The sequence below is a fragment of the Xiphophorus maculatus genome, chromosome 5, assembly GCF_002775205.1.
Source record: "Xiphophorus maculatus strain JP 163 A chromosome 5, X_maculatus-5.0-male, whole genome shotgun sequence".
In the NCBI taxonomy this organism is placed as follows: Eukaryota; Metazoa; Chordata; class Actinopteri; order Cyprinodontiformes; family Poeciliidae; genus Xiphophorus; species Xiphophorus maculatus.
The window spans coordinates 22,883,821-22,909,308 of NC_036447.1; the positions used below are offsets into that span (position 1 = coordinate 22,883,821).

At 40.7% G+C, this 25,488-nt stretch overlaps 3 protein-coding genes across 6 annotated transcripts in view; all 3 read right to left on the reverse strand.

The window, feature by feature from the left end:
• LOC102223395 (adhesion G protein-coupled receptor L1) overlaps nt 1–14,310 on the reverse strand; it is a 50,438-nt gene extending 36,128 nt beyond the window's left edge. For 2 of the 4 annotated variants that reach the window (XM_023333545.1, XM_023333544.1), the window contains exon 1: nt 13,165–14,310. The gene's annotated coding sequence lies outside the window, so the exon portion shown is untranslated. The remainder of the gene's footprint in view (nt 1–13,164) is intronic. The other 2 variants (XM_023333543.1, XM_005805049.3) reach the window with 2 other exon arrangements.
• A 4,160-nt stretch (nt 14,311–18,470) lies between these two features.
• nxnl1 (nucleoredoxin like 1) lies at nt 18,471–22,507 on the reverse strand. The gene is made up of 4 exons (XM_005805088.3): nt 21,119–22,507; nt 19,818–20,065; nt 19,042–19,131; nt 18,471–18,969 (listed from the first exon to the last, which is right to left on the reverse strand). Exons 2-4 carry the CDS (start codon nt 20,051–20,053, stop codon nt 18,600–18,602), a joined length of 696 nt encoding a protein of 231 aa, XP_005805145.1. The 5' UTR covers nt 20,054–20,065; nt 21,119–22,507; the 3' UTR covers nt 18,471–18,599.
• Nucleotides 22,508–22,625: 118 nt separating this feature from the next.
• On the reverse strand, nt 22,626–25,457 carry LOC102232821 (nucleoredoxin-like protein 1). The gene is made up of 4 exons (XM_005805087.2): nt 25,225–25,457; nt 23,743–24,007; nt 23,545–23,634; nt 22,626–23,185 (listed from the first exon to the last, which is right to left on the reverse strand). The coding sequence occupies exons 2-4, from the start codon at nt 23,976–23,978 to the stop codon at nt 22,813–22,815; spliced, it is 699 nt and encodes a 232-aa protein (XP_005805144.1). The 5' UTR covers nt 23,979–24,007; nt 25,225–25,457; the 3' UTR covers nt 22,626–22,812.
• Nucleotides 25,458–25,488: the final 31 nt, after the last annotated feature.

Consider the following 25,488-nt stretch of genomic DNA (forward strand, 5'->3'; position numbering starts at 1 on the left):
AGAGTTGCTCTCAGTGGTCCACAGACTCTTATCTTGTATTTTCTTTGGGCCAGTCATTGCGATCGTTGTCAAACTTTAAGCTCTTCAGAGCATCGTAGCTCGACGTTGCCGTCTTCTCATTGCTGCAGCGCTCACGGCAAATGACAGTTTTTCCATTTCCTTCCACGTCTTTCTGGTTTGGTCCTTCATTTTAAATAATTTCAGATCATTTCAGGTGAGCAGCCTCAAAGTTTCTTGTCGTTTTATTCACACTTTTAGAGAAGAAGAAAAAAAACAACTATGGTCAGCCTACACAGCATCTGTTGTCTTCGTCCTTAAATTGGAGCCACCTGTTTCACATCTGCTGGGACTGACCTCATTGATTGAACTCTACTGTTACTATTTTCAACACACCTCTTCCATTGATAAGTGACGTTCGGCTGCCGCTACTTTGAACACACCTGTACATCTGTACGGGACCGCTGGTGCTTCCTTATAACTGGGTTTGATGTTTTCTTACTCTTGAGTTAATATCTACGAACATTAGTTTGGACAAGGAACTCCAAACCATAGCAGGTTTTTACTTACGTAACACAGATTATGTTTATAGCAAAGACGTGTCATGCTAGCTCACTGAACAAAATAAGGCTTTATTTTATTTTTTATATTTTTTTGCCTTAGTTACATGATGTAACTCAGACTTGTAGAGTAATTACTCTTGCAACTTTCTACATGCCCCCTTTTCCTTTTGTGTAAAGTTTTGTTGTTGTTTTGACAACTTTGTTGACGTGGCAATTTGTTACTTCAGTGGTTGGTGCTGCTGCTCGGCAACCTGCTACCCTCTCAGCAGGGGTGGAAAAAGCCTTTATGTGGCCCTGGGTCAAACTTTTATTTGGGTCCCCTCTTCCTGTTAAGTACATCACCACCACTAACACCGCTTCAATACCAAGGGCCCAGTTTAATTAGCTTAATTAGCATTACGGATAATTATTGGCTATGAAGTACATGTGAACAAATCAAGATGAAACACAAATAAAACATGAAAGTCATAGCATCAGATTGTAACTATGCGAACGCAACTAACAGTGAAGATTATTTTTTGCACTTTTGCAAAGTAAACGTCCCGATTCCTTTAGATCCTAAATTAAAGTTTAAAAAAAAGTTATCTATGCTGAAACTGTTGAATCAAACGTAATTTTTGTTTTGTCAATAAATATGACCTGTTGTGCGAGTTTAAATTCAAGGACTTTTGGGAACCCCCTCGTGGTTTGTGGGCCATAAGCAGCCGCTTGGTTCGAACATGTTTTGGGCTGGCTCTGCCTCTCAGCAAATGTTGAATATCAAGCAGCTGCTAAAGAGCGATTCAGAGTTCCAGCTCTCTAGTAAGGCCAGAAAACTACAGCAAAAAAATAAATCCAACACATTGCAATAAACCAACTGTTATTTTCTAAAGCACAAATAAATGCATTTGTTTATTTGTGACGGCGCTCCTTTGTTGTATTTCACTTTAACGCGCTGCTATCACTGAGGTGGTTTGACTCTGTGTGAGGGATCATATGCAATTAAGTCCATTTGTTTACACTGAGCCATTTTCTCTAAAGCGCCCAAGAGATGCCGCTGGCTGTGTGTGTCATGGTTTTGGTGTCGAAGAGCCCAAACACAGACTGGAAGAAGAAGATGAAACAATAAACAGAAGAAAGAAAAAATCACAAATGATAATCCAAACAGAGGGGACACAGGGAGAAAAAACCAAACCAGTAAACAGCCAGGAAGAGCACAGGAGTGGCAAAATAAAGCAAAATTATGGGATGGTTTGGGAGTTTAGCACAACAGGATAAACAACAGGGGGGATGTGACAATGAATGACAAGGAAGGAATATATGGGGAAGGTGATTATTGCTACAAGGAACAGGTGAGACTGATTAACTAAATGGAAACAGTCAGTGAGCTACACAGCAGGGGTGCTGGCAACAGAGGGAAGAAGGAACAAAATAACACAGAATAAACAAAAAGGGGAAATAGATGGATGACAGGAAAACCTGCCAATAAAACCAACACAAAACTGGCTTAAACAAACAAACTGAAACGACAACAAACTCCAAACCATAGCAGAAAATCGAGGAAAAGAAGAAGAAGAAGAATCCTCGATAGATTCAGGATGTTGAGCTCAAGTAAAGCCTGTTTTGAAATTCTCAAAAAAAAAAGGGCCACGTCAAAGTCTGAACCTAAATACTGTGGGTTGCTGTGGCGTGATGTCAAATGGGCTGTTTATGCTTAAAAACACTCCAAAGTGGCTGAACTACACCAGTTCTGCATAGACGAATGAACCAAAGTTCAATCAGAGCAACGTCAAAGTCTGACTGCCCGTCATCAGCAAATGCTTGGTGGGAGTTTTTTCTGCCAAGGTTTCCACAAACAGGTTTTAGTTATAATGGGAAATTCTGTTTTCATAATGAGCTTGACTGGTTTTGATTTTTTTTTTATTCCCCCTTTAAAATTTACATTATTATTTAAACATTGATTTTTTTGTATTTCCTCAGGTTGTCTGGTATCAAAATGATCTGAAACATTTAGTGTGAGAATAAAGAAATAAATCTTCAAGGTGGCAAATACATAAAACATTAGTATTGATGTTTCTAAATGAGCTTGTCCTCTGCATCACTGCATCATTTTTGTTATTTTGATCATTTCTTGTTTTCTGCAAATAAAAACTAAATTTTTGCTTGGAATTTCAGAGACATGTTGTCAGTAGTTCATAGAAAGAAAGAACAATGAGAGAGAAACTGATACATATTAAGTGATCTCTTAATTTTTTCCAGAGCTGGGGAAAAAAAGTATATAAACTTTTATGTAAACTTCTCACTAAATCAGTTTACATTTAATTCTAATTTGCAATAACCATGAATTTTGGACAAAATTTTGTAGATTTAATGATATAAAGGAATAAAATTCATTGGCTCAAAATGTCATATTTTTGCTCCACAAAATGTGATATTAATCATGTTTGATTATTTCATGTGTGCCGTGGTTTCTCAGGCTGAGTCACAGAGCGTCCGCAGGGTTAATCTCTAATTGGACATTTGCAGTAAAACTTCCTTTCTCAAGGGCTACATTTGAATTATTCAGTCCTGACGATGATCCAGGTTAAAGCCACTGTACTTTCTGTGTACAGAAAAGCATATGTGTGCCTGTATGTTTGCATGTGACTTACTTTTCCTCGTTTCTTCTTGTTAGGTAATGTCGGCCGACAGATTTAGGTCACTACTCAACAAATGTCCAAAATGCGTTCAGAGGCTTTGGCTTGTACACGCACACGCAAAACTAAGAGGGAGGACAGAAACCTCTGCCTTTTCTGAATGCACTGAACCAACGACACTGTATTAGAAGCCGCAGGACCACCATAATACACACACGCACACACACTCACCAAAGATTACACAAAATGAAAACATTTTCATTTTGTATCCTACACACACAAAGGCCCCCCCACACACAGAGACATCAAAAACCCTGATGGCAGCATGTTTTACTTTTTTTCTGCTTGCTTTCCTGACTGTCTGTCTCTTCCTCTCACTCACACTGCCATAAACCCTGTAAGTGTTGATGCAGAGTAAGTAGAGCAAGGACACTGATGGCCCTTGACAAAGCCGTACACTCTGTCCCCCCCTCCCCGCCTGCAACCAAAATCCAGCCTGGGGCCACCAGCCGGCCTACTTGGAGTAGCAGCGGTCTCTTAGTGGGAACGTGTGTGAGTAAACGGCCCGAAGTGCAAAAACTTACACATGCACCCGCAGTCTAGCATTAATGCACACTCCTAACAATTTCAACCGAGAGAAAATGCATTTGCAGCGCGTTGCGATGATTTGCCTCAAGATAAACGAGGTAAACTGTGAGCGTAACATTTAGTAAGAATCCTAGTTACCCTCAAAATACACAGAGAAATTAAGGTACATAAAAATTTAAAATGGTGCACCCAGTATTTTGACAAGCTGTAAAGATGGGAAAAAAAATTTCTTGTAGAAGAAAAATGTGTTTTCCTATTTTTGTACATGTAAAAATCTAAACAGTGTGACTTACTGTATATACCCAGTCAAAATGCCTTCAGGGGTCATTTAGTAGTAAAAAAGTCATTATCCCAAAATGAAAGTGTGGCACACACCTGCGAACCTGCTAAGACGCAGTCATGCAAGGATAGCATTGGAAAGAGAAGCAGTCCAGAGAACGATGGTAACTTTGGAGGCGCTGCCAAGATTGCAAGCTCAGGTGGGAGAGTTACTTGACAAGACAATTGGTAATGGCTCTCTTCATTAACCTGGCTGTTGTAAAAATGCTAAATGAAACCTTTAGCCGTCCTGTTCACACTTTGCCACGAGGCATGTCGAAGACTTGGGGTGTTTTCACACCTGGTAGTAGATACCAGTAGACTTGGTTCATTTGCCAAACAAAATTGCCACATTTGTTACCTTTTCAGCTGGTGTGGTTCGATTTCACAATGCACTGTGTCAAACAAAACCTTTGAAAACCCTGTTTATCTTATCACCTGACAAGGTAAACAGACAGCAGGAGGTCTTGGCTGCAAAGTAACAACTAAAAAACCTCCCAACAAGACATTGAACGCAGCTTACTTCGGTAAAGAAAAATAGAGTAGTGTCATTTTTATTGTTTGTAGGTTTTCTCTTTTGTTGTTGGTAAAAAAAAAACACCACTCGTGCATTTGTTTTGGCTGAATTTACCTAGAATGCCATGCACTAGAGTCCGCTTCCTGCTTTTGAAGTGGTCTACAGTCCGACTGGCATCCACAAACACATTCAAATCGTGCCAGACTTCACTTCAACCTCGGTTTGTACGCAGACCAGAGTTTGCTTTATTGCGCATTCACACCTCCCCGAATGAACCGAAAAGCAAACAAACTAGAGTTCAATTAAAGCGGATTAAACAGGGCTGGTGTGAATGCACCTATTGTAGACTTGTGAAAGAAGGTGCTCTAGTCAGATGGTACCAAAAGCGATTTTTTATTTATGTTTTTGGCCTGCACATAAACAGCTTTGTTTATCGAACCACGACACCAGACACGTGTTTCCCTTGGAAAACCGTGATTAGCATAACGGGATGTTCTCTTTCGGTCTACAGGATAAATGCTTGCTGCTATCAGCACGTAAACTCAATTCAATCAACGGCCAAAGATTTTCCGTGCCTCAAACTAGTTGGTCAAATGTTCTGGACATGTTGTTGTAGACTTTTATCCAGTTAACATAATGGTGAAGACCGGTCACAAAAACAATTCAAGTCAGTCAAAACAAATCAGCAAATTTGGATGATTGAAAATGTATAAAATTTTAGGCAATTAATTACAGAAAGGGATTTGCTCGCCACAGCACGGGTGCTTCTGGAAAAAGACATGGAGATGTCAAAAAAAAACCAAACAACAGGAAGAAATATTCCAAATATTTGATGTGGAGGCAAAAACAGTCAACAAACAAGATTGGCAGCGAGTGTGTAACCCCCCACATCACATCAACCCTTCCATCAATGCTGTCAATGCCTGAGGGGAGATCGTGATGAAGCGCCAAGCGACAAAACAGGCTTGTAGTGTTATTGTTGCTCTAATGGCTGAAGGCGTGTGCGGGTGTGTGTGTGTGTGTGGGTGTGTGGGCGTGCGTGGGTGTGTGTGTGAGCAAATGTGTATTGGTGATGGAGAGAGAAGGCAATCAAGAGGTGATGGAGGGGAGGAGGGATTGACTGCACACAGAAATATAAAGCATTAAAGCAGAATACTTTTCAACATTGACACTTGAAAGTTTAGTTTTTTCCTCATAAATGCTCATAGTATTTTAGAATAAAACGACACAACACATTGGCCTCCACGTCTGTGAGCCAGTTTCAAACCATCGACCTCGGCATCTCCCAGTGGACAAAAGCCTGCAAGCTGCAGTCAAAGCCACTTAAGGGGTTTCACAGCCTTTATGTTTGTCTGGTCGATGCAGGACTCTAGGGAACGAAGGTGTCACCCTTTGTCAATCATTTGCTTGTTGCAAATCAGAGCCAAGTTCATAGCGCTAAAGCATTGCATGTTTGGCACTCGTTGAAGCGTTAGTTTGTACTCTGTCTGGCCCAACGTAAAGGGAAAAACATGCACAAATTGCAGATTCAACCAGAGTATCTTCCCAAACAGGATCTCATTTCTTTCTGAAGCTTCAAATTCTTACGTTCAGTTTTTGTAATTTAACAAGTAATCACGCTGTTCTATTATACCGTATTGGGTAATAAATTGTTATTTGAATTAACTTGTTCTGAACTACTTCCACTGAGTCAGTGAGATCCTGCACATATTTCACAATTAAGTCCCTCTAAAGTACAAGACGGTTTAGACAGATAAATTTAGGATCAGATCAAATGTTTTTGATCTTCACAGAGTGTTAGCTGTGTGGGTAACGCTCATTGTTGCTACTTTAATGTATTTCCAAACATTATTTCAAGCTTGTCGGCTGGTTGGTCCATTAAGTTTGTAACTAAGCTATATTAATATGCTAACTAGCTGGACAGCTTAAAGCAGTGGTCCCCAAACTACGGCCCGCGGGCCAGATGCGGCCCGCCTCCACATTTGGTCCGGCCCCCTGAACAATACCAGAGTATTTTCATATATGTGCATTTTTATTTGATAAGTTGGACTTTTGCAATAAAATAAATGTTAGTAATGAACTTTATTTATTATTAACTACTAGTTAGTAACTATTTTATACATGCATATAATTGACCCTAACCCTTTTTTTTATGTGGAGAACCCAGTGTTATTTGGTTATTATTTATTTCATAGAGTTATTTCCTAACTTTTGTTCTCTGAAGAATCCAGAAAAGGTTATTTGATTGTGCTTTCTGAAAAACAATACATTTTTATGTTTAGCACTCTTACAATCATCACACTTTTTCTGTTACAAACTGACCCCGGCCCCCCATCAGAGAAGGGACAAGTTATGTGGCCCTCACAGGAGAAAGTTTGGGGACCCCTGGCTTAAAGTAATCAGTTTGTTTCTTTAGCTAAATAGTTAACAAGTTCCCTTAACAGGTTGATTTGTTTGGTTAACCTGTTCGACTAACTAAGTCTGTGCAGCTAGACTTTATTTACTTTGTTTATTTTATGTTTTGCTGCCATTAAAAGTCTCTATTTAGAGAGAGACAGTTAAATTCTTTTGGCTTTAGGGTTTAAAAATAACATGACTGTTGAGTTTTATCTAACTGTTTGACAATGATTCCCATAACAACAAACATTCCCAGTATGTATAAATCCCACATAATTTGCATACATGTCAAGTTTCCCGTATTTTAACCCCCTTTTCCGCCATGGTCCCGTGTTTGGCTAACTAGCTAACTGGTTAAATTTACTTGTAAGTTAGCCAGGCTACTTAGTCCATGAAGCTAATTAGCTTTTTTTCTCAAAAAAAGAGAACATTTATCTTTAGGATACGCTTCAAAAGTTGAATATTTTCAAGGATTTGTGTTGCTTGTCCAACTTTTAGACAATACTTCTGATAAAAGTAAATATGTCTTAGTAATTTCTGTTTATCTTGACAGGCTAACTAATTATCTAAACATACCATAGGAGACCAACCAATTAGCTTAACCTGTAAAATAAGCAGAGCTATTAGCTTGCAAAGAAAGTCAGCTTGGTCTTTTTTTTGTTTTTGTTGTTTTTTTTCTGCTTTCTTTAGTATTATTTTACATAACAGTCTGTGCTTGAAATTTACTGTCTAAGTTGGATATTTTCTAATTTATTGAAGCAAATAAAAACTAAAATGGTTGGCAGCGTTCTAAAACATATGCAACAAATGTATTACCATAACGACAAATAGTTTTTCCAGTAGCTAAAACTATGAACACGCAAAAGTAGAAGTCACAAATCACACAAACAATAAAATAAAACTGTCTTCATTATAACCCTGATACTTTAGTTTGGTGTGGTAAATACAGACCCTGGCCTCTGTTTAATGCAATAGAGCCTTAAAAAGTTTAAAACAGAAAACTCTTTCACCTTCCTGCAGACATCAATCATATGTGTAAGACCGAAATAGTTTGTAATGGTTCTGAATGAGACCATATTTCAAATTCCGTCACTGAAAGCCTCGAGTCTCTTAAAACTGCTTGGAGGTTTATTAAACATTGATGAGGCTTCTCACATATTTATCAAGATCCCAATCCTGCCCTCAGCACATGCTCTTCGAGTTAAAAGCACTTCCTGCCTTTTACGCCCTATAAGCACTTTCTCTGTGCCAGACAATCTGCAGGATTTTAAGTGTATTTCCTCATCTGTCATTTTGTTGCTTTTATCTGAGCATTCCAGTGTTAGACATAATAGCTTGAATCTGTCACTGTCTCGTCTCAGATCATTATCACCGCAGATAAAAGAACACGTAGCTTTAAAGAGAAATGCTAAAAGGTTACAAGTCTGCCTTGAAACACCCACATTCATTATCTTATAGAAGCACTTATTTCTCACCCGGCCTTGCTAAGTTTGAAAGTTAAAGTGTATTTGAAGGCTTATTAAAATTGTGTTGGGCACATTTTCTTCTCTTCCCTTCGCAGGCTTGATCAGTCACAGCAACTGGGTGGTGGGAATCATCGGGGCAGGGGGAAAAAAAATGGTGTTGCGTGGCAAGCAGGTAGAGAAGCACAGAAACCAATGCTAATACATTGTGAGTCATCAGATGGAGGAATAATTGCAGCGCTGACTATCTGAGCAAGAAGATCCCGATCAGGAGCCTTTCTGCGTGGAGTCTGCACGGATCTACCGGTTCTTTCCAGATACTCTGGTTTCCTCCCACAGCCCAAAGTCGTGCCTATATAGATTGCTGGTAGGTGTGAGTGTGTGCGTGCCTGGTTGTGTGTCCATGTGTCGCCCTGTGGTGGACTGTACAGCACATTTCACTGGCAAAAACCGGTTCACGGCGTCGTATCGCAGTGAGAATTAATTGCTTTTCCAGAGTTTCAACCTGTGTTTGATGCCAAACCCACCTTCAGTATTTGTTTACAGAAAAAGGCAATTCTAGTCTAATCTAACCAAAGCACAGCTCCAGATTATAGTCCCGGTTGAGTTCCTTACATTTGTGATGGTCAGACCAATGAATAATTTTTCCTTGGTATGTTTTTGAACACTGGCTGATGTTTGAATGTAATCTGTTTCAATTATCTGAAGAGATTAAATTACGTTAGTGACAATTTCTTCTTCTTGATATTAAGAAGTACATCCTAATATCAAGTTTAATATCTTATTGAGATAATATGTGGCCCAAACACTTAAAATAAGGGAAATGTTCTAATATAGAAACAAGAGATGACCTGATACCCTTTTTTCACCTCCGATACCGATATCTGAGGTTTAGTATCGGCCGATACCGATGTGGTACAGAAAAACAGAGCTGAATTGACTTACATAGTTTCTGTTTTTAAATACAAACATAATTGTACTGAATTAGAAACGTATTTGAGAGCTCTGCACCAGTACAGCACACTTAAATACACAAGTAGCTTCACACGCTTCGTCAAACATGTAAAAACAACCCAACTTTACTTTGTTCAGTCAGTGCAGTTAGGAGTGAAGCAGCCAATGTAAAATAAATAAAGAGTGACGTCGCTCAGAGCACAAACCATAGAATAAGACTGAATACATCTGGTCTTCTGGACTGGGAAAATCATCACCAATACCCGATCTAGACTTTTTTTTTTTCAATTGAGGCCGATACAGACATTAATAACAGATCGGTGCATCTCTAATAAAAACCTCTAAGGGAGAAAAAGTATCTTGTCAGAAAAGGAACAAACACTTATTCCAAGATGTTTGAACTTAATTCGGTTTCAGTTTTTGCAGTGCTTGGAGACTCGGTGCTACAGAACCAGATAGTTTCAGAGACTTTTGTGCCTCCCCTGCTCACTGTGTGTGGTGCCCAGATAAATGAGTCCTCATCCCCTCTTGTCACCGTTTCCATTTGTTAAGAAACGATTCTTGCCCTGGCTGAGGTGGGAAGCTGCTTCCTTGTGGCTATTTTCTGCGTTACAAAGATCAACGCGCGTCTGCTTTACTGAAACTGCGTGCTCTCTCTTCTTTTTTTGAAGCGTGGCAAAACGGTCTTTGTGTCACATTATATTCATACCCCTGGGAAACAGGGAGTCATGAGTTACTAATTACGGGTCCCTACACAATTGCTTACAACAACCTTTAAGTGATTTTTGTTGTGAAAAAAGAAAATTCTAAATATGGGATTTCAATTAATGTTGTATCTTCCTAAATGCCTTTAGTATTAAATGATGCTACTGGGGTGGCAATGAGTGAAAGAAGCACTTTAAACTGGCTCCAGATATACCGTAAAAAAAAAAAAATTCCCAACAGTAAAAATTAAAGTTTACTAAAACAAATGCAATTGAAACAAACTGATTACCTTTATATACAGCAAAGTAATTCAGTGGATTATCATGCTCTTCATTTTCCACCAACATATAATCGCTGTATAATTACTGTAAAATCACGTATTAAAAGAGTTCATTTCAATCCGGTTTTTTTTTGTTTGTTGTTTTTTGTTGCGGTTAGCTTCATCAGGGAGCTTTGTTTCCTAATCCCAACACGCCGTCACACCTGCGTCTAAACAAACCGATAATTAAACCGAGAGTCTTGAATTTCTGATTTATAACTCCAGAGATGCTTTGAGGTGAAAAACAGACAGGATTTGGTTTCAGATTTAAGCACTTTTCAGATGTTAGACATGCAAAATGAGGTGCTTTATCGCTATTAAATGAACATTGTTTAGTCAGCCAGCTGTGCTTTCCCCACCCCCACTTATTTTTCTTATTTATTTTACCTATTCCTACCAATTATTTTACTCTTCTTTCTGTGAAGCAGTTGGTGCAACTGCTGTAATAAAGCAATTTCAGACAGCGCACGCTAAATGAGAGACAGATGTTTTGAAGGCAAAAACAATTTGAGGTCAATCAAGAACAACCAAATTAAGTCTCAGCTCTTAATATTTTTATATAATGTGGTCCTGCTTACTTTTTGGGTAACAGAAGAAACGTGAAACTTGCTTGTTTACAAACAGAAGTAAATGGTCCTACTGCCACAAAACAAAGGGAGGGACTAATTAAGATAAGGCATTTGTAAATAAGCTGCTTATATTTCTCACTACGAGGAGAAATGCAGCTAATAAAAACATAACTACCCAACAATATTGTAGTGTGGCATTACAGCGCTTTACTTAGCAGGAGACACATTCAGATCCAAATCAAATGTTAACATGCTTACAGTACCTCTTTACAAGCCATTTCTTTGTTTTCTCTTTTGCATAACGCTTGCGTTAACGCACACACTGTCATGTCTTGTCATTTCTGTCATGCAAGCACAAACCACACATTTCCTACAAAATGCTCTCAATGGATTTTCAGAGAAAAACTGTCAACAATTTGAGTTTGTTGATGTGCAAGGCTGGTAGAGATAAACCCCCGAAAAGAGTCGCAGCTGCAATGTTGGCGTAAGATGGTTCTACTTGGAAACCGTGAATACAAATGAACACCACGCATTCCAGGTTTGTTGTTGTTTTTTTGTAAAAAAAAATTAAAAAATTGTAAAAACCTTCTCTGATTTTCCTTCCACCTCTTATCACAAAAAAATCCCAATACTACACAATGAAATTTGTAACATGACAAAACGTGGTGAAGCTTCCGGGGAGTGAATGACCGACTGTCTGTTGCAACGATCAGACCTTCAGTCGACTCAGTGCAATACCTTCAGACATCACTGGGTTAACAGCACCCGGCCTTTCTGCTTTTCTTTATATATGTATAACACATCTTCCACCAATTCAGCACGAACTATAAAATCATCAGCCGTGTGTCTCTATTCCTGCTGAAAGCCCTGCCGATGTCCAGTCTCGTACCACAAGATTGATATTGCGCTGATCCATCCGCCCACAGCTCTGCACAGCGTTCGCAGGCCTGAATGCGTAAAAAGCTCCCAGCGCAACAGGGAGACTGACTCATTGTGTCTGACCGATTCAAAGGGACGTGGCAGGAGCCTGTTTGAGATGGTTGAAGCAGAAAGCCACTAAATGGTACATTTCATATTCTGTGTGTGTGTGTGTGCGTGTGTGTGTGTGTGTTTTAAGACAAATCGCTCTCTTCTCTTGTAGTTGATGTAAATGTAGAAACAAGTCTCATTATCTTTGCTTCCTCTCTCGATATGCATCCTAACAAGACAGCTTTTAAGATCTATGTTTGTGGAGATTTCGTATCAGCAGTCGTGTGTGGCAAACTCCTCGTTTTTGCCACATCATTGCAGAAACATAAAGCAGTCACCCAGAGGAAGGAATCAGTCAGTTTTTTCCCCCTCTTGTTCTGTGGGTGAAATAAAACAGAATCCAACTTTTTCCTCTTCCCCTCATTAGTCGATAAATACATCACAACTACAAACTCCCAGCATTTTCAGGGCTACCAACAGGATTCACTTTGAGGAGCCTGTTTTAAAATCATCCCTCCCCTCAAAAAAATAAATCATATAAAGGTTAGAGACTAATTCTGCAGAACCGGCAGCATATTTTGTGTTCACAACAGAGTAAAATGTGTCGAAACTCTGACAGCGTGACTCTTCCTCTTTCATTCATCAAATTTCTTTCTTTCTTCCTCTCCAGGTTGGTCTCCTCCTCCTCCTCCTCCTACTGACCCAGTCTTCTCATTCCCGCTCTGAAATATTGATACTGCCCTCCTCGCGTTGTTTTTCTTTTTTTTTTTTTTTTGTTCCTCCTTCGTCATGAATTAGCATTTAAAACCCCACGCAGGACATTTTGAATCAAGGCTCGCAGCAGCCTCGCTCTCGGACGTGCCAGCTCGGACAGACGTTTGCCAGTTTGTCCAGCGTGTCGCCCTCTGAGGCCAATCACATGCCTATGAATATTTCACACGGCAGCTCTCCTCTACTACTGACCCAGGTTTAATGGCAGCCAGAGGTAGGAGTTTCAAGCGTCAGACGCGTGTTTGTCACTGATCAAATGGCCACAGGCTGCAGAGGCGGAAAGCAGAAAAGCAGCAGCAGCAGCAGCTCTTCTCTTCTCTTGCCTTCCGGGGCGTTCATCATCATACATGGTGCATGTTGTGCGTGAGGATGGATGGGGAGCTAATGTGAGGGGCGGGGTGCCAGTATTCATATCTTACCGTCAATCCTCCTGGTTCCCCTCTTCTTCTTCTGCTTCTTCTTCTTCCTCCTCCTCCTCCTCCTCCGCGCTCACTGCGTCTCCCGCATCCCGTCCCTCCACTCCCTCACCCGCTGTACTCTCCTGCCCGCCTCCCGCTCCGCTGCCTCCAGTGCATTAAAAATAATAATAATAAAAAATAAATTTAAAAAAAAAATGTGTTGGGCCCAATCCGCTTGGCTCTAAACAACAGTCATTAGCGCGATTTGTCAAACAACAACTGGGCGTCCTCCCTTCCTGTGATCGGTGTGGACCGCACACCCTCGATGTCTTCCCCGCCGCGCTGTGCTGCGTGCGTGTGTGTGTGTGGGGGGGTGTGTGTGGGTGTGTGTGTGTGTGTGCGTGTGTGTGTGTGTGTGTGTGCGTGCGTGGATGTGTGACTGTGCGTCACGTCGGTATCATAATTCCCACGGGTTTCATGTCCAGAGATAATGCGGGGCTATGTAGGCCTTACAGCTCCGGGATGGATGGATGGACGGACGGATGGATGTCAGAAAGAACTGGGCAAAAATAGCTCCCCGATCAGCCGCCACGAACAATAATTAGGCGCAAATTATTGCACAAACCCGCGGTTGCTTTGCGTCCATCCGTCGATGTCGAGCCACCCCCCCTTCTCGTCCTCCTCTTCCTCTTCTTCTCTTCACCGAGCCAGGCTGTTGTCGCCTGTCATGTGTCCGACGTCGTTCATCGAGCACGTCTTTGTTTTTTTAACGGAAAACAGCATCGACGCGACAGGAGCCTCTTCCCGCATCTCTGACCAATCGTGATGAAACGCGGCGACACATCAGGACGGACGTTGAGATTTGTCACGTCTGTTTTCTTGCTTTAAAAGGAAAAACAAAACAAAAAATGCTTTATAAAATCATCCTGGGAATTAAAAAAAAGAGAGAGAGAGAGAGACAAAGACAACAGCTGGAAAAGCAGGAGAGATAAGGTTTCCTCACTCCTGGCCTCGCCTTGCATCCGTCCTCCTCTCTCTTCTCTCCCTCTCTCTTTCCATCCGCTGGTCCCGCTTGTTGCGCGCTCTGCGCCCGAGAGCGCGCAACGCGTCTCTGCTTTCTATGTGTGCTCGTGCGTGTGAGCGTGAACAGAGGCAGAGAAGAGCGGGAGGGTGTGTGTCCGCGTCCTGTGTGTGTCTCTCTCTCTCTGTGTGTGTTTTGATGGCCGGTGGGTGGGTGGAATTCAGATATATTGTCAGGGTTTGTCTGAGTGAGCACCAATAAGCTGCTGTGTTGGCAAAAGCAAAGGAATATGCGCGTTCGCTTCAGCATCTGTATCCTCTTGACCAGCTCTGAGTGCATGTTGCAGCTCTGCCGTGGAGGAATGGGAGCTATTGTGTTTGCTGCATGAACAGCCAGCCAGCCAGCCAGCCAGCCCTGGGTTTTGCAATATTTCCATGGAAATCGCAAAAGGACTGTGGACCGTGCTGCTCTCCTTCGAAACAAGACACATTTGCCAATCTGTGCATCATCATATCACACCGATAAAGATGATCAGCTGTTAATGGCACCTGATGATTCTCCGCCTCCATCGTCAGATGCATTTTCAGCTGTTCCAATGCTGCTCGCTGGTTCTTCCTGTCTGTGCTTTCATAGCGTTCAATTTTAGTATTTTCCCGGGAGAAGAGTGGAAAAACACTTGATGAAATATCTGTAACCATAGAGGGTGTTGTTACAATCATATGTTTTGAATCCCGCATGCTTACCGTGTTTTTTAGGGCTGCTGTAAAAGGATATTTAAGTAATCGAGTACTCTATCGATTATTTATACGACTAATTGAGTAATCGGAAAGCACCTCTGTCTCCGGCAGTGCCCTTCCGGCTGTTCGCCTTCAAATGGTGACCTCGCAGTTACGAGAGGACAAAAGCTGTCCTACATAACATCAGCAAATTTAAAAATGCTTCTTGGTCCCTCCCAAAAAAAGACACAAACCCGGAAACTTTGCCGTTATGCTGCTAGCAAATAGCCACAACTCATAGGCGGAAGTGAGCGCGCTGCCCAACACAAATAATGGTCCGGCCGGAACACGGTGCGCTAAATAATAAAGCATAATTTTACGAATCTTTGAGGCAGATAAATTGTCCTCCAGGAGTTTCAATAATTTAGGTACTCAAATCATTCTGTAGGAATCGTTACAGCCCTACATGTTTTGTATATATATATATATATATATATATATATATATATATATATATATATATATGCATATAGTAGACCTTACTTTTAACCTTTTAGGCAGGAAAGCACGAGTGTATTCTGTAGTATTTTTCTAACCAAACATTACTCAAATGATTGAACTAAGTAGCTAATCAACTGGTAATTGTATTTTTTGTATATTCTTTTTAATACAGTGGAGTGTTCATCTTTGTTTTATGCAGTTTTGAGTCGGCGTTATGGTGCGTTCCAGTTGTAGTCGGAACTGGGAAATTCCAACTCCGATCCCCTCCACCCCGCCCAGTTATGACTGGTAAGGCTAACTTTGCGTTTCAATATGGCCGCTCCTCACATCAACAGTAGTAATTTAACAGAATAAGGGTGAGCAGTGGGATTTGTAGTCCACGACTTTTTCTTATGGCATTTGGAGTTTATAAATATAAACCCCAGTGATTGTAGAGCTTTTTGGCTGTAGACATATGTTGAACTTTTTTCATTTATATCTTATAAACGGGCCTGAAATTGAACAAGAGACCTAAACATTTGAGCATGAAAAAAATATGGAATTTTGAAATAAAAATCCAATTAAAAATTGTGCTCAGAAGCACCAGCAGCATGTGATGAAGTAATGGGACAGCAGGATAAAGGAAGAAAACCAGGTTCCTTCATTTTCCTTTGAGGAAACCGCTCCTAACGGGAATCCTAGCTGATCGCACAAAAGCATCATCAATGCAGCATACAAGTGAGGGGAAATGTGCAGGGACTAAACACAGACCTCGGCATATTGAAAGGAAATCACTGATTATGTTGTTGAGCTAGTTCCCCCATTTTCACTTGACTCTCTTTGAATGGCTCTGATTACTGCTTATGCAGACTATAAAGTACAGCCAGGCTTCACCAGCACTCAAAAACAAAACAGTCTCTAGAAATTATTTTAACCCTGCTGAATTATTCATTGGCTATCAAATTGTGCAAGGCAGCTTTGATTGGGCGGCACGCAACACGGGGAAAACTACATCTTCACCGAGCGTCGGTGTTGTTGAAAATGGAGGAATGGCTTTCAGTTATTCCTCCTGGGTGTGATAAAAACAAGCCGCAAGGATGAGGACTCCTCGCGGCTCACACCAAACCTTTGCTTGACTGCAAACTTCACGCGTCAGACTGAGACGATTCCAAACAAACACGGCAACAAGAAGAGGCAGCTTTCAGAGGCCTTTCAGGAAGAAGAGCTGCGTTGCACAGTCTTGACACGTCATGGAGTGCCTTGAGAAACTATTCATACACCTTGAACTCCTTCAAATTTATAGGAACCAACAATTTGTCCTCTTCACTAGGTCTGATGAAAAGCGTTTGAGACCAGTGATCAAATCTTGCAGAGGTTTAAGCCCTGGGCTTTGTCAGAGGTTACGAAACACGTGAGCGTCAACCATGTTTTAAGGCAGTGGTTCTTAACCAAAAACAACAGCAGAAGTCACACTGATTTGCAGGTATGTAATTTGTGCAATACTTTATTCTGGCCCCAAAAAAGTATTATGTGGATTCAAAACGACAAAAAACAAATTAAATTTAAAATAAAAAAAATAAAGTTATTAAAAAAATTGTAATCCTTTGAAAAAAATCCACATTTATTTTTAATTAGTAAAAAAAATATTTTTGGGGGCTAAAATTCTTTAATGGGGCCGAAATATTTTTTGGGGGCCAGAATAATGTAAGACTGTAACTTGCTGTGAGTTCATGGTTTTGTTCTTTGAGCAAAGTGACGTTCATGCACGGCTCATTTTGTGCACCAGCAAAAAAACATATACCTATGTCTTGAATTTTGAAAAAAAAAAAAAATTATTTATCACTAAAGAAGGGTTCGGTGAATGCACATATGTCCCTCAAAAAAGGTTAAGAACCATGTTTTAAGGTGAGGAAGGTGCCTTCTGGGTCATTTGCGGCGTTTTGCTTTACTTCACACGTAAACATTTTTCACGTTTTCTCGTCAGACAGAGCAGCCACTTCCACATGTTTGCTCCATCCTTTCACTTTAGATAGATGATTGTGACTTGGTAAGTTTGTGTTTTTTGTGGTGGATTGAACTATGTGAGATGGTCAAAGCCTGGAATTTCAATTTATAACCTAGCTCTGCGTTAATCCTCTCAACAACTTAATTCTTTGGTGAATCCATTGTGTTTCTGAATCTTTATGACGATGTTTGTCTAATGTTCAATGACAAACCTGGGAAGCTTTCTCAGGACAGCTGCCGTCTCTAAAAATGTGTCTTGCAGTAAAAAAAATTATCTTGCAAAATTAAATTTGCTATTTATGTATTTATTTAATTTGATTAGGACAGCACACATTAATCCACATTAGCACAATTCATGCCAGTGTGCAAATGAAAGAATTAGAACATTTGCTAAATTTCTTCGTCAGATTGCACACAGGTCAACTACTAAGAGGTGACTTGTGAAGATGTCTGGAGTGTCAGATGAAAGGGGTGTAAGTAGACATGCCTTTCACAATTTTCAGACGATGTTTAGTATATTAAAAATAATAATATCATCACTTCCGTTCCTGTTCACAATCATGTGTTACTTTATCTGCTGCGTAAAAACCGAATATTTCTCTTTTTGCTCTAATGTAAAAACATGAAGAGGTTTTATGAGGTCAATGCGTTTGCAAGGCATGATTTGATATTTATGCCTGCACAAGATCTGTTTCCACTCACCTAATGTCATGTAGTGCAGTGGTGTGAATGGTGAGGCAGACGCAGCAGACCCAGGATGAGATGATAATGGTGATTTAATAATTAGAAACGAGGTGCAAACAAATCCAAAACACAGTCCAAAATCCTGGCAGCACAGCAGAGTGGAAGGCAGAGGCTCAGCACTGGTAGCAACAGGACAGACGACTTTCTTAGACACACGACAAGGACCCGACGAGGAACAAGGAACACAGGTGGAGTTAAATACACAGAGGGTAATCAAGGAAACGAGAGACACCAGGGAACAATCAAGGGGAGGACAGGACAGCACGGAGACTCAGAGACATAGAAAACTCTAAATAAATACACAGAAAAGCTTGGAACATGACACCTAATACATAATAAAAAAGAAAATCATTTTTTAAAAATGCCATAAACAACATATTTATTATGAAATTTGCCATGCAACAAAACTCTTACAAGGGTAGAAAAAAAAAAGCTTCCAAACTCTAATAAAGCAGCAACTTTGGGACAAATTCACAGCATCGTTCTCTCCATCACCACATCGACCCTCCACCGTCCCTATCGTCTGCTCCGGCTTCCTCGCCCTCGTCGCCTCCTACGCCCCAGCCTCGCCGCTGCTTCTTTTTCTTCTTCTCCTCCTCCTTCTTCTTCTTTTTCTCGTCCTCCACCTTGTACTTGAGTCGTCTGACGGGGTCGGTGAAGCTGCGCATGGACTTGTCCTCAAAGTCCTCCTTGGTGAGGAAGTTTCTGTCGATGAGCTCGGCCGCCTCGTGCCAGTTGCGGTAGCAGTCCGGACCCAGGCGGGTTATCTCCTCCACCGCGTTGGGGATGAGGATGGAGCAGTCGGGACGCAGGACCACCACGGTGGGAACCTCTCTCACGTCGAACATGGTCTCCAGCTCCCTGCGGGCGCGCATACGTTGACGCGTGATGACTTTATGAATTCATCTCGTGAATATATTCATCGCCACACACCTTCTGTAAGGATCCTCGTAGGCCAGGAACAGGGACTTCTTTGGGAGCTCTTTCAGGAAGTTTTCCAGCTGCTCCTCTGACTGATCCAGACTGACAGGGATTAAAAGGAGGGGGGGGGAAATAGATTGTTAGAGATTTCCCCCAAATAACTTTCCCTATTGTATTCAAATGTACAGTTGTGTTTCATTAACTTTGAAAATCAATGAGAAGATAAGTAATTTGACTATTTTAATTCAGAATTTGACACTCATATATTATATAGATTTGTTTTTACAGTGTTCCGTGTGTTTCAGAATGTTAATTTGTGGCCAAAATTTAGTGTCTCGGCAAATTGGTGTTTTATACAAAATCAACAAAAGAGTGATTTTTAATAGAGAAATACCAGGTTAGTGCAATGTATGAATGCACTCAATACGTAGCACAAATTACTGCATCAACGCAAAGTGGCATGCAGATGATCAACTGGTTGCCTCAGTAGCGACCTTTGATGCAACGTTGTGTGATCAACCTAATCAAGCAACTATTAAATCTTTGTCTGAATGTTTGTCTGAAGTACAAACATTCATGTAACTTTGTGTAACTGTCTGAATGGACCGTTAGAATTACCAATAAACCCAACCAGAACTGTAAGCCATAGGGCCTCTGTAGGCGCACACATCCCGATTTAAGAGGCGTAAGATTTTCGGGTGCAGAAACTCTAGGAAAGCAATCCCGCATTTGCAAGAGCGAAGCCAGAGGAAGGAAGGAGCGTCTCCCCGAATGCTAGAGTGGAGCACCTGACGTAGAGCAGCACCAGCTGAGCGGAGCGCTCCACGTAGAACTCATCGGTCAGCTGTTTGAAGAAGTCGTGAAGCGTGGGAGCGAACCGCTGGCAGGTGTCGGATTCAGCAGAGGCAAAGAAGAGCATCAGGATTCGGTTCTGCAGACGCGTGACGATCTCGCGCTCCGTGTCCAGCTCGTCCTGGTCCTTGTTGTTCTTCACAAGAACCCGGTCAGCAAACAGGTCCACCATGATGAGGCGTCGCTGGGCGAGGAAGATGAGAGAAAAGAAAATCCTGCTGTGGGTGCTGACGTTAGCAGTAATGTAATCAATACGCTGCAGAATGCAGTAGATATATTGCATTGTCCTGGTTTGTGTCTTGCTCAAACCGCATCCAAACAAGCAGAAGAACTGACAATTTCAAAAATGGGTCAAGAAAGTACCTGCACTATAAACACAAAACCTTACTAAGTATTTTTGGTCTAGTTTCTAGTACAAATATCTTAGTACACTTGAAATAAGACCAAGTTAATTTACAAGTAACCTTACAGCAAGATATAAAAGCTTGTTTTATGTAAATAATTTCTTAATATTGATGAATTTGTTAATATTGAGAAAGTGGAACAAGACAAGAATACTATATTATAAGTAATAATATATTTCTTTAACATTCATGAAAAGGTACTATTCATAAAGGAAGTAATCTGCTAGTGGAACAAGACATTTTTCACATATTATAATACATGATCATTTCACTCATAACTAGTACTTTTAATTTAAAAAAAACTTGACTTAAAACAAGTGCCTATATCTTGCTGAAAAGTTACTTGTCAATTAGTTTTGTCTAATTTCAAGTGTACAAACAAAGATATTTGCACTAAAAACTAGATCAAAAATACTTGGTGAGGTTTTGTGTTTTTAGCAGAGTAGTAACTGTAAATTCAACTTTAGATAAATAAATAAAATAAAAAACATTACATAAGGTTAAAGTAGTTTGAAGTGGTACATAGGCCTGAGATGATGTGTGCAGTAGAACCCCCGCCCCTGCACTTTACCATTTTATTCACTCTTTTAATAGGAGGATGATATTTTGGCAGCGAACCAAAAAGGAATGGTGTTCTACAAAAATAAGTAAATTAATTAAAAATAAATTTATTCTTGATCTAAACGTAACTCAAGAAAGATTCCTCACTGGGTGAAAACCGCTTTGTTTTGAATGTCAGTTTCTATTTCCATTCAGCCCTGCTTACAGACATGTATTATTCACATATGTAATCTCACTTGCTGCTAAATCAGATAATCCTCACAGTTGCTCACCTGTATTATCTCCCCTCAAGGCAGCAGATCCGACACAGAACAACGTTCACATCTGGCTTTGTTTTTCTCCCAAACCTTCTCTCTCTGGACGCCTTCAGAAACAGGCCCCAGCCTATTAGTCGGAGTCACGTTCTCCCTCTGGCTTCACCTGGTTCTTCTTGGTGCTGCTACCAGCTGCTGGCTCCGTCTTGGCTTTCAGTCCTGGAGGCTCCGCCCCCGTCCTCTGTCTGGTTACAGGAGGGACATAAAGACAAGGTGACCAGAGGAGCTGGGGACATGAAGTGCTCACAGTCTTTCCAGAGACTGAGCTGTCTGAACACAGAGATATGTTGGAAATGTTTTGAAATGAGACCATAACGAAGTGAGCAACAAAAGGTTTATTGTTTAGGGATTCGCACAGGAGCGAGGATACGGACAGCTTGATTCATCCAAATGACAGCAGCTCATAATGAACATGAACCGTTTTGATTTATTGTTTACTCTCAAAATATTACTTGAATGCTGTTAAGGAATGTCTGCAAAGGAAAAGCCCAATGCTTAACAAATAGTGTGTCATATTCAATAATGGGTTCCACAGAAACACATTTATCTGACTAAAAGGACAGTTTGAAATAACAGCCTGTAAGCTGGTGTCATGTGTGATTTTCATTAATCGTCTGTATTAATGATTTTATTGATCTGATCTAATATCATATTCATAAATGTGTTTTCGTTGGATGTCAGTGGAGACATCCAACGAAACACTGCTTCCATTTAATGAACTGAGTTTCATATATAGGTAAAACTTTCAATATTGTTCTTATTTGTTGAATCTGACAGCAAAAATGAATCCTCAAAGCTCTAAGTGAAACGTGTGGGTTCAGTCACACAGACATAAAACAAAATTATTCCGTTTTTCTTTATAAACAACACTTTAGCACATGAAATATTAATATTTACTTTACTTTTGTCCAAGAGTTACTTTAACAGCTTTCTATATGTAAAGCAACATTAGCAACAACAATCTTGAAAACCAATGGACACACTTTCCATGGTTATCTCCATATATTAACCAAGATAAATAAATTAATATTCCCACAAATATCCTTTGAACTTAGCTGAGCTAGCTACTATTGCTACTGCAGCTGAGCTAGCTAGTATAGCTCCTGTAGTAGCTAGCTTAGCTATAATGTAGCTGAGCTCTATGTTAGCATGATATCTAGCTCAGCTATAGTGCTAACATTAGGTCAAAAATAGACAGAAAACTAAAACATTTTCATTTACTGGTGTCAGTTTTATTCCTATGCTTAGTGTATAAATGTTAACGTTGACATATACAAGGTTAAAGAGTTTTATCTCTGTTTTGTTTAACAGAATTTAGCAAAAAAAATTCAAAATTGTTTGATGTAAAGTGAACTTTATTTTTTAGTTTCTTATCTTTGGTATTTTATCTCTTTTTTGCAGACATTTGTATCCAGAAAACCTAAAAAATTAAAAATTAAATTACTGTTTTTATACAGTTCTGAGTGTTTTATCTATATAAAATATATATGGACCATTTAGTTTTTTTCTTAAACATATAATGTATAGTCTATAATCTCATATTTCTTGAAAACAATGTTGGGTCACAGCAGCAACAACAGGAGTGGTTTCCTTTTAGATGTACAGAATTAGCAAAAAAAAAAAAGTTAGCCTATATCATAAAAAAAACTATTTCATCTCTTGCGCCAAATTCCTCCATCTCCATTCTTTCTCTTCCTGTCCCATGCTTCGTCTTTTTCCTCCTCGTCGTTTCCATCTTTTCCCTTCACCCACAACTTCCACCATCTCTTGTTCCTCTTGTCGTCTTCGGTCTTGTACTTGAGCCTCCTCACGGGGTCGGTGGCGCTCCGCAGGTTGGGGTCGTCGAACGCCTCGTTGAGCATGAAGGTCCTCTCCACCAGCTCCGCCGACTCCTGCCAGTTGCGGAAGCAGTCGGCGCCGAGGCGGCAGATGTCCCGCACGGCGTTCGGAGAGAGGACGGAGCCGTCGGGACGCAGGACCACCACCGCCGGGACGTCCTTCACCTTAAACATGGCCTGGAGCTCCCTACGCAACATGAGAGGTCACAAAACATATTAAAAGTAATTTATTTTATGCATTTAGCAGCATGCATAAAACAAATTTCCAGAAAACTGTAAAACAGCTGAAACACTGACTTCCTTTAAATCTCGACTAAAAACCCACATTTTCAGGATTGTATTTGAAACGTAATCAATTACAAATTTATTGATGGAACTTGACTTAATGCCGTGTTTTGATCGTTGATTCTATGTTGCATTGTGTTTCTGTGTTTGATATGATGAAAAGCACCTTGAAATGCCTTGCTGCTGAAATGTGCTATACAAATAAAATTTGATTGATTGATTGATTGGTTTATATATTTTTTTAAAACATGAGTCACCTACTTTTTGTACGGGTCCTCAAACGGCAAAAACAAAGTCCTTTTGTGGAGCTCTTTGAGGATTTTTTTCTGCTGCTCCCCAGATTGGTCCAAGCTGAAGAAGAAAGACAGAAATCATGTCAGAGAGTCAGTAGTGGAAGCCAGTGTTGAGAAAGGCGATTAAAAACAACAACAACAACATCAGAGAGGCGAAGATGCGGACCTGATGTAGATGAGAGCGAGCAGTTTGGGGTATTCGATGTACGCTGGATCTTTCAGCTTCCTGAAAAAGCTGTGGAGGACGGGCACAAACCTCTGGCACTTCTCACACTCGGCCGACGCGAAGAAGAGCAGCAGGACGCGGTTCTCCAGGATCCCGATGATCTCGCGCTCCGTGTTGAGCTCGTCCTGGTCCGAGTTGTTCTCCACAAGGACTCGGCCTAGGAACAGGTCCACCATGTTGGCGGGCAGCGATGGGGAAGTCCTCCCTAAAAATGTGTCAATACACCTTTAAACGTCTCTCCATTTGGTTACATTGCGACTACGCGCTCCAGCAGCTGTCATGCGGCTCTAAATGGGTTAATTTCCAGGTCTATCACACAAAATGAAACACGTAAGTTTATAGTTATGATGTTATTAAATGAGAAAAAAACATTTTGAGCGGTACGGCGACATTTCACTACGGCAGCTTTCATCCTGATACACCAGTTCACAAGATGAGACTTACACTTTGACTTTAACTCTGAGGGATTTGAAAACCAAGAAAACATGATGTGCAGCTTAGTTAGGGAGGAATTAAGAACAGCGTGGCAATACAAAGAGATCGGGAAGATTGGGTAGTTCAGTCCTTTCTTTCTGTGAGTAAATATTTGCGCTCCTCCTTGTTCAACACCATTCAAGAGTTTTTCCTTCTTGCTTTTAGAGGTTTGATTTAAATGATTTATGTCAGAGGATTACTTTTTAGTTTGTGCTTTGTGTTCAATTTGAAATTTAGCTGAAGATGGTCCATTTGTGGATTCCATTGACCGGCGTTTTGTTTTTGGAGTCAGTTGAGGTGATCAGAGACCAGAAAGAGACACTTGTCCTGTCTCACCGGCTAACCGAGTTACTTATTAAAGTCAAAGCTGTATCTCTGTGTGTGTGAGGGGGGGAATATAATGTAAGGTATGATAACAACAAAGCTAATAAAAGCACCTAAATTTCAGAATAATTTAAAAATCAGTAACAAAAATAAAGTTCAGCTTTTACCATTGAAGGGAAAAAAAAGAGAGAGAAAAGCTTGATGTGTTTGATCCAGCCTTGTGTTTCTGCAGGGCGGGAATTGACAGCGATAACTGCACAAATTAGATTTGCCTCTCTGGCACCGAGCTGTGCCAAATCCGTTAGAGGCTCCTGGACTGGAGCGCCCGGGACCGACGTCAATGGGGAGAGTTACGTTTGAAATTTTGAGCAGCATCGCACCTCACCTGCCGGAGAATGACAATTTGCTGTAATTGTAAAACTGGAAGAAGAAGGAAAAAGAAGAAGAAGAATAAGAAAAAAAGCAATCTCCCAACTATTAGGTCCAGCTTCTTCTTTTCATTCTTTTGGAAGCCGGTCGATGGCGCCTGATCTACGCTGCAGCTTCATTTTGTCCGCCGCTAATTTAATGGCACATCAACCTGTGCGCGCGCCCCGGACGCTAAATCTCTCACAAATGACTCACCTTTCCTTGAAACTCCTCACACTCCTGCGAGAGATAAATCCGCAGCTTCCCTCCTCCTCCGTCAAACCATCCTTGTTTTTATTTGATCTGCTTTCTTTCTTTGAATCCTGCGAAGTTTTGTTATTTTTAGTGACACCTTTCGCTGCCTCCTCGCCCCGCTCTGTAATTTGTTTCAGCCTTGCACTCCGAGGTCCACCGACGGAGATTAGAGATAGCTGGAGGTGTGGCAGCGCAGTAATTGAGGGGTAGAGGTTGCTTCTCAAT

Coding starts and splice junctions, on each gene's coding strand:
- LOC102232821 (XM_005805087.2), bottom strand. CDS start 23,978: ATGGTGGACCTGTTCCTAGGCCGAGTCCTTGTGGAGAACAACTCGGAC. Junction 23,635..23,742: donor CTCGCTCTCATCTACATCAG/GTCCGCATCTTC, acceptor TTTCTTCTTCAG/CTTGGACCAATCTGGGGAGC. Junction 23,186..23,544: donor TTTGAGGACCCGTACAAAAA/GTAGGTGACTCA, acceptor CATGTTGCGTAG/GGAGCTCCAGGCCATGTTTA.
- nxnl1 (XM_005805088.3), bottom strand. CDS start 20,053: ATGGTGGACCTGTTTGCTGACCGGGTTCTTGTGAAGAACAACAAGGAC. Junction 19,132..19,817: donor CTGGTGCTGCTCTACGTCAG/GTGCTCCACTCT, acceptor AATCCCTGTCAG/TCTGGATCAGTCAGAGGAGC. Junction 18,970..19,041: donor TACGAGGATCCTTACAGAAG/GTGTGTGGCGAT, acceptor GCGCGCCCGCAG/GGAGCTGGAGACCATGTTCG.